This window comes from Salmo trutta, chromosome 21 (assembly GCF_901001165.1).
Source record: "Salmo trutta chromosome 21, fSalTru1.1, whole genome shotgun sequence".
NCBI classification, from domain to species: Eukaryota; Metazoa; Chordata; class Actinopteri; order Salmoniformes; family Salmonidae; genus Salmo; species Salmo trutta.
Window position 1 is genome coordinate 17117662 of NC_042977.1, and position 11571 is coordinate 17129232.

An 11571-nucleotide genomic window follows, 5' to 3' on the forward strand; every position below is an offset into this window, starting at 1 on the left:
TTTTCCTTATTGACACACCATGGAAAGTCACCTCATAAAGTTGGTGCACTTTCTTAAATGTGCCTTAAGACATTTGGAACGTTCTGTGCGAGAAGAAAATGATGAAGTATGCCTAATAAGGCCGTAGTTTAAGTAAAAGGATCAACTGCGATCAGGATGGTCTTAACTGTTCCCCTCTACCCCCCTTATCTCTTTCCCCGCGTCCCCTTGCTTTAGCCGCACCAGAACCCGTTGTTGAAGAAGTGATCGAGGCCACAGAAGCAGAGGAAGTTGCAGCTCCCCTATCAGGTGTGTAAGCTTGAAGAAGACATTGAAATTGTACATTCTTTGAAGGAAAAGGTCAGCCAATATCCTAGACATGTATCACCCAGCGTCATTTTTAAACTAAATATTACTTTTGGGAAATGCTGTAGTTGGTTTTGGCAGGAAATCCACGTTATCAGCTAAGTTGCATAATGCTGTCTCTTCCTTACAGAGCCTGAGCCTGAGGTTGTGGAAGAACCTGAGGTGGCTGAGGAGGAAGAAGAGCCGGAGATGGATGAGCCTGAAATCATTGAGGAAGAGCCTGAGGTTCTGGAGGAGGAAGAAGAGCCTGAGGTGGATGAGCCTGAAATCATTGAGGAAGAGCCTGAGGTTCTGGAGGAGGAAGAAGAGCCTGAGGTGGATGAGCCTGAAATCATTGAGGAAGAGCCTGAGGTTCTGGAGGAGGAAGAAGAGCCTGAGGTGGATGAGCCTGAAATCATTGAGGAAGAGCCTGAGGTTCTGGAGGAGGAAGAAGAGGCTGCCCCTGTGGAAGAGGCTGCCCCAGTTGAGGAGGAGAAGGCCGCCCCAGTCGAGGAGGAGGAGGAGGCCGCCCCAGTCGAGGAGGAGGAGGAGGCCGCCCCAGTCGAGGAGGAGGAGAAGGCCGCCCCAGTCGAGGAGGAGGCCGCCCCAGTCGAGGATGAGGAGGAGGCCGCCCCAGTCGAGGAGGAGGAGGAGGCCGCCCAAGTCGAGGAGGAGGAGGCCGCCCCAGTCGAGGAGGAGGAGGAGGCCGCCCCAGTCGAGGAGGAGGAGGAGGCCGCCCCAGTCGAGGAGGAGGAGGAGGCCGCCCCAGTCGAGGAGGAGGAGGCCGCCCCAGTCGAGGAGGAGGAGGCTGCCCCAGTCGAAGAGGTAGAGGAAGCCGCCCAAGTCGAGGAGGATATCACCGCCATTGAGGAGGAAGCCACACCAGTTGAGGAGGAAGTTGCTGAAGAGGCTGCCCCAGTTGAAGAAGCGGCTTCTCCCACAGAAGAAGCTGTTGAGAAGGAGGCCGCACCTGAGGAAGAGGCTGCACCTGTTGAGGAGGAAGTTGCTGCATCAGTTGAGGAGGAAGTCGCTGTTGAGGAAGAGGCTGCCCCCGCAGAAGAAGAGGCTGCACTAGTTGAGGAGGAAGCCGTGGAGGAGGAGGCGGAAGAGGAAGAGGAGCCAGCAACAGAGGAGGGTAAGGAAAAATAATCCAGAACAGAACAAACGCTTTTTAGTCCAGGGGTAGGCTTAATCTGGGTCCAGAAAGTATTGAAAGAAAATCCTCTCAAGGCCTCAGTTTTTGCTGATGAGGTGTTTGTCTTCACACAGTTTAAAACGAGCACAGTTGAACACCAGGTGCTGCATTGCAGAAGTGTATGCACACATTATCTCATCTGATAAGAGTAGCTACATGTATGTAGAGAGGTTGGGCAGTGGCCCCTTTCCCATCTCATCTTGGGGTAGTGGATAAGGCACTCACTTTCCTATCTGTTTTTTGTGATGCTCATGCCACCTCATTTTGTATGATTTCTTATTGTTGTTGCATTGTGGAGAAGGAACCTGCAAGTAAGCATATCGTTGGATGGTGTAAACCATGCATATCCCGTACATACGACTAATAAAACTTGAAACTTAAAAGTCTGCTCATTTTGTGGATGAATACGTCAATTCTCAATATGAGGCTGTCATTCATTGTCTTTTGAACAACAGTGTTGTAATATAACTTGTTCCTTTGCTCCACAGAAGAGCTGGTAGAAGAAACAGGAGCAGGAGATTCAGAACAAACAGAAGAAGCTGAATCAGAAAAAACTCAACAGGAGGAAGCTCTTCAGGAAGAGTTTGCAGGTACGTGTTGAGTGGGATTTTATGTCCGTATACCTCCACTCAGTTGAGGGCAAGAATATTCTGATGTCATTCTTCAGCGCCTCCTCTCTCTCTCCGTTTTAACTAACTGCAACTGTTGGGTTTTCTGTTGCAGAGGATGAAGCTGAAGTAGATGAGTTAGAGGAGTTGATAGGTTGGTGATAAGATTATTTTAACTCCGCTCCAGTGTTATTACTATGAGCAGCTCTTCTGTATAAGCTTTCATGGTGGTCATTGACCCTGTTCTCTGAAAGCATGTCCAGTAGAAAGCACGTGTGTTGAAGCATTTAAAAAAAATGTCCACCATGTTTCGTTTCAACAGAAGAGCTTTCCCAGGCAGAAGAACAGATGGAAGATGAGCCAACAGGTAAACTTTAAATTTAAAAACTTGTCATAATGCAATTGCATCTTCTCATTCATGTTTACTCTATTGTATGATTGTACAGCAAGAAGTTTAGAATCAGACATTCTACAAGTTCAGAATCATCATTTCATAGAATCAACATTTCACAGCTGAATGCAGGCCTACTGTAATTAGTCCATAATCATTGTTTAATAGATAGTTTGCACTTTGGCTATTAACCAGCAGTATGGTTTCATGCCATCTAAGAAGCCCAGCTTTCTCAGTGAAGCTGACCTTTGGGCATGTATCCACAGCAGACAAAAATAGGCGGTCTTTCTTTGTATGTCGTATAATAAGATATTCCTGACTTTGAAGCCCATGCCAGTGAGGACACACGTGATTAGTAGGTAGCGTGTGCTATAATATGTGTAGGCCACATGTAGTCTGTGGATTAATCCTATCAAGGTAGGTAGACTTAACTCTCCCTTGTGGTGAGTAATGAAGGCCAATGAAGCTATTTGTAGTGTAGGCTATAGCTCCCCCTTGAGGCTGGTTTATGAAACACAGCTTATAAAATGGCTCTCGCAGGAGTCTACTAGTCAACTAGTCATACCATGCATTTTCCATATCTTGATATTGTTTGAGGATTTTTGTTAAATGACATGTGATGTGACTACAACTGAAATAGAGGGCCTCCATCCTGTTTTTGTCTGTTAGATTGTGCGCTGAATTCTTTATTATATGATGTATCAATCGTGTAAAGTGTTATGTTGTCAAAATGTTTTTTTCTACCAGATGTAATTGTATTATGAATTAAATTGAATGGTAACTGCTTTTTTATTCCATCACTGTCACTTAGTGAGGTCAGTATCTTCTTTCCATAGAAACGTAGAGCCTGCGGTCTCAGCGCGGTAAGACTGATTGAGGACCAGCCCACATCGCATCCCACTGAGCGCGCGCAGCCGCGCTTCCCCACCTCCAGAGAATGAAAAGCGCCATCACGGCATTCATCACTGTCTCCCATTTCTCACTCGCACACTCAGAATCTTGTTTTTCTTTCTTTAGTGTAAAATCTCACTTCCAGAACTTGTTAGATATTTTTTATTTACCCTATATATATTTGTTTTCTTTTCTTTTTCTCCCTTTTTTTTCATATAATGAAAAGTATCAATGAATTTCTCTTACAGATGTAGATAGATAATGTGAGGGTAGCTTTTCGCTAATGGAATGTAGGTTGTTTTCCATTTCCTGTGTATAGCAAGCAGAGGTACATGTTACTAGTCAAAGAACTTCACGTCTGAGCCGAGTTCAGTTTTTTGTTAAATGTGAAGATGCAAAGCTGCAGTTTTGTATTACCAGTATGTATTGAGTCTACACGTCAAGATGTTGCATATCTAGGGCAAAGTTATGCTGACAGGTGAACAGACGAGTCTGGTGATGTAGGGTGAGTGTGTGAGCTTCCATACGTATATGACTGAGAATGTGTATAGATGTACACTACATGACCATGAGTATGTGGACACCTGCTCGTCGAACATATCATTCCAAAATCATGGGCATTAATATGGAGTTGGTCTCCCCTTTGCTGCTATAACAGCTTCCACTTCACTCTTCTGGGAAGGCTTTTCTACTAGATGTTGGAACATTGCTGCGGGGACTTGCTTCCATTCAGCCACAAGAACATTTGTGAGGTTGAGCACTGATGTTGGGCGATTAGGCCTGGCTCGCAGTCGGTGTTCCAATTCATCCCAAAGGTGTTCGATGGGGTTGAGGTCAGGGCTCTGTACAGGCCAGTCAAGTTGTTCCACACCGATCTCAACAAATCATTTCTATATGGACCTTGCTTTGTGCACGGGGGCATTGTCATGCTGAAACAGGAAAGGGCCTTCCCCAAACTGCTGTCACAAAGTTAAAGCACAAAATCTGCTAGAATTTCATTGTATACTGTAGCATTAAGATTTCCCTTCACTGGAACTAAGGGGCCTAGCCCGAACCAATAAAAACAGCCCCAGACCATTATTCCTCCTCCACCAAACTTCACAGTTGGCACTATGCATTGGGGCAGGTAGCGTTCTCCTGGCATCCACCTAACCCAGATTCATCCGTTGTACTGCCAGATGGTGAAGCATGATTCATCGCTCCAGAGTCCAATGGCAGTGAGCTTTACACCACTCCAGCCGAAACTTGTCATTGCGTATGGTGATCTTAGGCTTGTGTGCGGCTGCTCGGCCATGGAAACCCATTTCATGAAGCTCCGGACGAACAGTTCTTGTGCTGACAGCACTTACAGTTGACTGGGGCAGCTCTAGCAGGGCATAAATTTGACGAACTGAGTTGTTGGAAAGGTGGCATCCTATGACGGTGCCACGTTTAAAGTCACTGAGGTGTTCAGTAAAGCCATTCTACTTCCAATGTTTGTTTATGGAGATTGCATGGCTGTGTGCTCAATTTTATACACCTGTCAGCAACGGGTGTGGCTGAAATAGCCGAATCCACTAATTTGAAGGGGTGTCCACATACTTTTGTATATATAGTGTATGTTTGCGTGTGTGCATTTTATAGACTGTATGTCTATAAAACAATCCTATGAGCCGTAGTTCTCATTAAGATGCGTTTGAGACTCGTTTCGTTTCAATTTCAGTTTTGTTTGTTCCAACTCCTAGTACCTCGCTCTCACTGTTACTTCTTTAATACTGAAAGTGTTTTTGACTTACTCATACCTCTAGCCAGAATGGTGAACATCTAACGGAACACAATGAGTTATACCCAAGCCAGGCTTGTGTCCATTTTTGTACTATTTTATTTCTTTTTTTTTGTGGTCTTTTTTTTTCTTCTTTTTTTTTACTGTATTTGGGTTGGATGTAAACTCTCCAAATGGGAGAAATGTTGACATATGCCATTTGTTCTGGGAAAAACAGATTTTTACCTGGAGACAAAGTGAAGGGCATGTCTCAGAGTATGGTAGTAACCCTTAGGTGCAGCTCAGTGTGGGTGTAGCTGTTATGGGTTAATGGTCTGACCCAACCCAGTCTCCTGGTAAAACAGGCTGCTGTGTAGTGTCCCAGGTCCTCCAATAGATCTGCTCCCCACACGCACACACATGGTCCAACAGCAACATGATTATTCGAAATTCATCATTCAGTACACTTAAACTGTAAAAAAAAAAAATGTTCATAAACTTTTGTTCCCTTTCTCAGTTCTACTTTCACTTGTATATTAACTGGCTCAAGCCCAGGGTAAGTGCTTCATTTGGAACAAAGGTTTTTGAATGTCTGTGATTGTTGCTGATTTAGCAGACACCCGGACCACCTCTTATTGTCCCTCTGCATGCGTTTCAGTACCCCCCCCCCCAAACCAACTGTTCAAAGAGAAACGCTGTTGTACATCTAGAAGGGAACGTGACAGTGTAACCTGCTCACTCTGTCCTAGCGACATCTAACTCGACTTTTGCTAGTATTTAATATTGATGTAGTCGTTAATAATGTTGTCATGGTTTGTTTTTACTGCAAGGATGATGCTAGCTCATGCTTTGAACTTAAGGCTGTATGGTGAAGAGAAAAAAAAGGATTTAATTTTTTCAAGGAAACTCAGTCGTGTGCTTAGTTTGTGTTCCTCCAACGCTGTAATGTTTCTGTGAATTCAGATGAGTGCGTTTTTGTTTGAAATTTTTCCATTGTAGAAGTTTTCTGTACATGGTAATAAGGGGCCTGCCGGATGATATAATGGTGATAAGGTGATGTACTGTAGGGAATGCGGCAATGCAAATCTTTTCTGAGGAAACCAAATAACGGTTTGTTTCGACGTACACGAAAACAAGTGGTTGCAATCTAGTTCTTAGGACTTATTTTGTCTTTTTTCTATAACACTAGTGGGTCTTTTTCTATTCCCTAACACTTTTGAAGTCAATGTGAATTTTTAACGTGTTAATTTTACATTATACAAAACTTTACGAGATTGATCTGTTCTAGATTTTTAAATAAAAATACACTTTTTAGTATCAGACCTTTTTAATTATGAAAATTTTAAAGAAAGTGCTTCACTTTTCTCAAAGCCATATGTGACAGTTGAGGCTCTGCTGCTCAGAACGGACTGTACTCCAAGGGAAAGACATTCCACAACCAGCAGTAACCGAAAACATCACTACAATCTCAGTGTTTATTTTTTATTGCAGTTCACATATGAATAGGGGTTTACACACAAACATGTTATACATAGAGGTAAACATAGTATCCAGCTGTATAGGCTAACAGGTTTTTAAATTATTGTGAAAATGCATTCTGTATGCAGGGTTGGACGGCTGTCACAGTTTCTATAAATCAGGGGTGTCGAACTCATTCCATGGAGGACCTAGTGTCTGCGGATTTGAGTTTTTTTTCCTTTCAATGACACCCAGGGAAGTTCTTTACTAATTAGTGACCTTAATTCATCAATCAAGTACAGGGGAGGAGAGAAAACCCGCAGACACTCGGCCGTCCGTGGAATGAGTTTGACACGTGATGTAAATGTTCTGTTCCAGGGCTGCAATAAAGGTTTGGGACAACACCATGGTGTGGTTTATTATCGTGTAACTGGTTATTGGAATACCTTGACATGCGCATAGTTAGTCCACCATCCCATGCAGGATAACACTTCACTAAGGTACCCTTTAAAGGCCCGGTGTTGTCGATTTGCTTGTGTTTTATATATACCACACATTAGGAACACCTTCCTAATATTTAGTTTTATGCCCCCCTTTTGCCCTCAGAACAGCCTGAATTTGTCAGGGCATGGACTCTACAAGGTGTCAAAAGCTTCCCACAGGGATGCGGGCCCATGTTGACTCCAATGCGTCCCACAGTTGTCAAATTGGCTGGATGTCCTTTGGGTGGTGACCATTCTTGACACACACGGGAAACTGTTGACTGTGGAAAAACCTAGCACTGTTGCAAGTGCTTGACAAACCGGTGCACCTGGCACCTACTACCATACCCCGCTCAAAGGCATTTTCAATATTTTGTCTTGCCCATTCACCCGCTGAATGGCATACATACACAATCCATGTCTCAAATTTTTGCCTGTCTCCTCCCCTTCATCTCACTGATTGAAGTGGATTAAGTGACATCAATAAGGGATCATAGCTTTCACCTGGTCAGTCTGTCATGGTAGGTGTAGGTGTTTAATGTTTTGTATACTTAGTGTATTTCCACACTATGGGGTTGGAATAATACTGTGAAATAATGAAAATGATAATGCCTTTTTAATGTAAGAGCTGTTTGAATAGACTGCCTGAAATTCATCCTGTTTTGGTGGGATGGAGTTTTGGCCTGCCTGCTAACATCACTAAGAGTTCCAAATCTCTCTGCCAATAACAGCTAGTTTTTAGTTCTCTCTCCACTCACAGACACAGCTACCAAACTTCTTGCTTGAGAAATTGCTTTGTTAAGATGCAATTTTTTTCTTTTTTACCATTTTAATTGAAAACAATCACAGTACTTGAGCAGTAGTTCTTATTAAGATGTGTTTGAGAAATAGAAATGATTTGATCTTGAGATAAAATGGCTGCTTTGGACCTTTGAAGGGCAACTTCACCACTTAACATTTGGGTTGTTATTATGACTTATTTAGTGATGTCCTACACAGTTTTAGTGTAGTTTTCATGTTTATTGACTGTTTAGTCATGAACAAAACCAGAAATTGCTTCTCTGTGACGTTTTCAAGCAGAATCCCTGAGATAACTAATAAAGTAAATTATGGATAGTCATTTATATAACCTGTCTATAGATTTCTGATCATATTGGAACTCCCTGCTATATGTTGCTCTGGTTGTCTTCAAATAACATTTTTAAATAGACCATCAAAAACCTATAGTATGATATTTATAGTTGGCTTGCAACAATATTTTTTGTTGTTCAAGGCTCAAACTCCCATGATTCCATTCGGCAAAACCACTTCCACCGTCGAGGTCGCAGCTCTGGCAGCCGTTGCATTGCGCCCTTTCCAAATAGAGAGAAATAGTAATGTTGTCTTTTTAGGAGGTACTAACTCCGCCATCGTTCGTTGGACAAAGCCCATGGATTAACGCAGAAAATAAGGTTTAGCAGATCGTATATGTTGTGTTCTATCTGATAATCTTCATCAGCTAACTTCACTTTTTGTGAATTTTGAGGAATTTATGTAGTACTAAAAAACAAATCCAATAAAGGCTTCTTAATTCATAACGGTCATGTTAACTGACCTCTTATCTCAGAACAAAACGTATATTAAAGAAAGCCCGTGTTAACCTCTGACTTTATTTTCGGTGTTTATTCCAAAACCCTATTCTTTCCCCATATGTATGGCTGAACAAACCAGATGTAACTTATTTCCGGGTTTTAGACTACAGGCAAGCGAGCCTATATTTTCGTAGTAAATTACTTGTAAAATTCATATTTTTGTATTAGTTCCAATAGGCCTACAGTGTTGTTGGCTGGTTGCTTGGACAGTAGCTAAGGCTGTATTTGGCAGATAGTTTTTGAAAACACTTTAATCTCTAACGTTAAGGTGTAGCCTGGGCTGCTGCAACATTTATACAATGAGTTTTTGCTTGTGTCTGTCCAGAGTGATTGTGTTATCATCTTTGCGAAATAAATACCGGAGGAAAGTGGAAAGCCTACTTCAGCGCGCGCGAAAAAAAATGCGCTGCATCAACCTCTCTCTTTAATCTAATTTTTGATGGATGATGGGATTGTTTTGGGCTTCTCCCCGTGCCTTTCATGGCATGTTGTATTTTTGGGTGGAGTATTAAAACCCCCTATTAGGTATTCCTGTCTCCAATCATTGATACCATGTGACAGTATAACCGATCCTAACACGGAATCCAAAACGGCTGCGCGCCATCGTGCAATAAATGTATTTTGTCCCCCCACACCAAAGGCGATCAAGACAGGCAGGTTAAAATATCAAAACAAACTCTGAACCAATTATATTAATTTGGGGACAGGTCAAAAAGCATTAAACATTTATGGCAATTTAGCTAGCTAGCTTGCACTTGCTAGCTAATTTGTCCCATTTAGCTAGCTTGCTGTTGCTAGCTAATTTGTCCTGGGATGTAAACATTGAGTTATTATTTTACCTGAAATACACAAGGTCCTCTACTCTGCCAATTAATCCACACAAAAAAGCCATCCAGGCTTTTTCTTCTCTTGACTTTATATTGCGATTGGCAGCTTTCATAAATTAGGTGCATTACTGCCACTGACCTCGTTCATCTTCAGTCATCCACGTGGGTATAACCAATGAGGAGATGGCATGTGGGTACCTGCTTCTATAAACCAATGAGGCGATGGGAAAGGCAGGACTTGCAGCGCGATCTGCGTCAGAAATAGAACTGACTTCTATTTTAGTCCATGGCAATGCAGATGCTTGTTGGCGGCACGAGCAGTGTGGGTGCAAAAATTGAATGATATAGATTTCTAAATTTATTTTGCAACGCTCGTGCATGCGACTCGATCGGTGTAGTCAGCCTGTAACGCTTCGAACACACCGACTGTGTCATTGCGTTTTGGTACACCAGAAATACATTAATTTCCAATGGAACGCTGCGTTTGCCTTGCAGCATTGCGTTAGAGAGGCAGTTGCAGTGCGTTCTGTGTGGTGCATACATTTGATAAATCGAATGTATGCATCAAATTGTACTCTTAGTTTTGACAGAAACTAGCAAATTGTGAATGTTGAATATTTATTGCGCACATGTCCAGTAAAAAAAACTGGAATTACATAAATGAATAAAATGTAAAGACATTATTTGCCAAATTGCATATTATTTATTCGATAACATCTAAAAATGTATTGTGAGCGCTTATAATATAATTTTCCTCCAAAATGCATAGCTTTGGAGCGAAATGCAATAATAAATACTCAAGATAGCAGAGAGTAGGCTCTTTCAACAATGAGACCAACGTTGAGGAAAGGGTTTTGATTGTGCTGTTGGGCTGGGACCAGCCCCACCGAAAGCGCAGGTCTGTGTGAGTCCAGAGATGGTTGAAGTCCTGAAAGCATGCAGGGGAGTTACACCATCTCATTCAAGAGGAATTCCGAAGTTACTTTAGTCTGGACCGACGCGAGTTCGATCACCTGCTCCAGATGGTTGGAGCCAGGATTGCCCGGATGGATACCAACTACCGGGAGTCCATCAGCCCAGTTGAACGCCTGGCAATTTGTCTCCGGTAAATTAAATTCTAGTGAGTCTTTAAAGCCTTTGATACCGTAATTGATGATATTAGATATATTTTATGTGCAACCTAGCTAGCTAAAGGGCTCTCTAGTTAATAGACCCTATGTGACATGAGATGTACTTTACAGAATGTTCAATAGGACTATAACTTTTCCCAAAGTTGGTTTAAAATCCTTATTCCAGGCAAGGTTCATTTTTGAATTCGCCTTTGGGTTTCTGACAGCCCGGTGGAGAATGTATCGGAGAGTGCTTGGTCTCAGCCCCTCAAATGTCGATGCCTGCGTGAAGGCCACGTGTGTTCTCCACAACTACCTACAGAGGTCATTCCAGTAGCCGCTCCGGATGGAGATGGGCACGCCAAATGGTCCCCTTCCTGATGTCACCAGGGCAGGTGCCAACAACGCCCCCAGACAGGCACTCCCGGTGAGGGAGAAGCTGACCACCTAACTTCTCATCGCCAGCAGGTGAAGTCCCATGACAGTGTGCCGTGGAGTGAAACAGCTCTTTTAAGAGCCCCCTAACACCAAGGTTATTTTAAGAACCATTGTCCATAAAAATATACTTTTTTCCCCCAGATTATTTTGTCTCCTTGTCTCTCTTCATTTGGAAGTTATATTTAAGTGAAATTTGGGCGTAAAGACCACACCTTAACCCCTTCCCTCTCTCATTAACGTCAGTATTATACACACCTGGCATGGTACATCGGGTGAGCAGGACCTCTAAGGTTATACGACGTACAGTTAGTATGATAACAATGGGGGAAAAGGTAACCTAGGGTCCATACAAATAGTACAGTTTACCACCATCTTCACTGGTCTGACAAAATGCAGGTGGGGGGGGGGGGAACAATTAGGAAGAGAATGTGTTTTTACTTTCATCTTGTCTTAGATCTGCAAAGGTGTAGGGAAGA

General features: G+C 42.8%; 1 protein-coding gene and 1 long non-coding RNA gene across 11 annotated transcripts in view; both read left to right on the plus strand.

Annotated features, from left to right (window-relative positions):
- The window catches only part of asph (aspartate beta-hydroxylase), a 29610-nt gene extending 25590 nt beyond the window's left edge, over positions 1-4020 (plus strand). For 5 of the 9 annotated variants that reach the window (XM_029704563.1, XM_029704567.1, XM_029704560.1 and 2 more), the window contains 6 exons: positions 217-288; positions 476-1459; positions 2008-2109; positions 2243-2281; positions 2450-2494; positions 3330-4020. In XM_029704563.1, the coding sequence (XP_029560423.1) occupies positions 217-288; positions 476-1459; positions 2008-2109; positions 2243-2281; positions 2450-2494; positions 3330-3385 (1298 nt within the window). In that variant the 3' untranslated portion in view covers positions 3386-4020. The remainder of the gene's footprint in view (positions 1-216; positions 289-475; positions 1460-2007; positions 2110-2242; positions 2282-2449; positions 2495-3329) is intronic. The other 4 variants (XM_029704566.1, XM_029704561.1, XM_029704564.1 and 1 more) reach the window with 4 other exon arrangements.
- Positions 4021-10029: 6009 nt separating this feature from the next.
- LOC115156834 (uncharacterized) lies at positions 10030-11240 on the plus strand. 2 transcript variants are annotated; one of them, XR_003868334.1, is made up of 2 exons: positions 10030-10668; positions 10885-11240. It is a non-coding gene; the product is annotated as an uncharacterized LOC115156834 (long non-coding RNA). The 2 variants fall into 2 exon arrangements; XR_003868333.1 differs by having other exon boundaries at positions 10030-10653.
- The last annotated feature ends 331 nt before the right edge of the window (positions 11241-11571 follow it).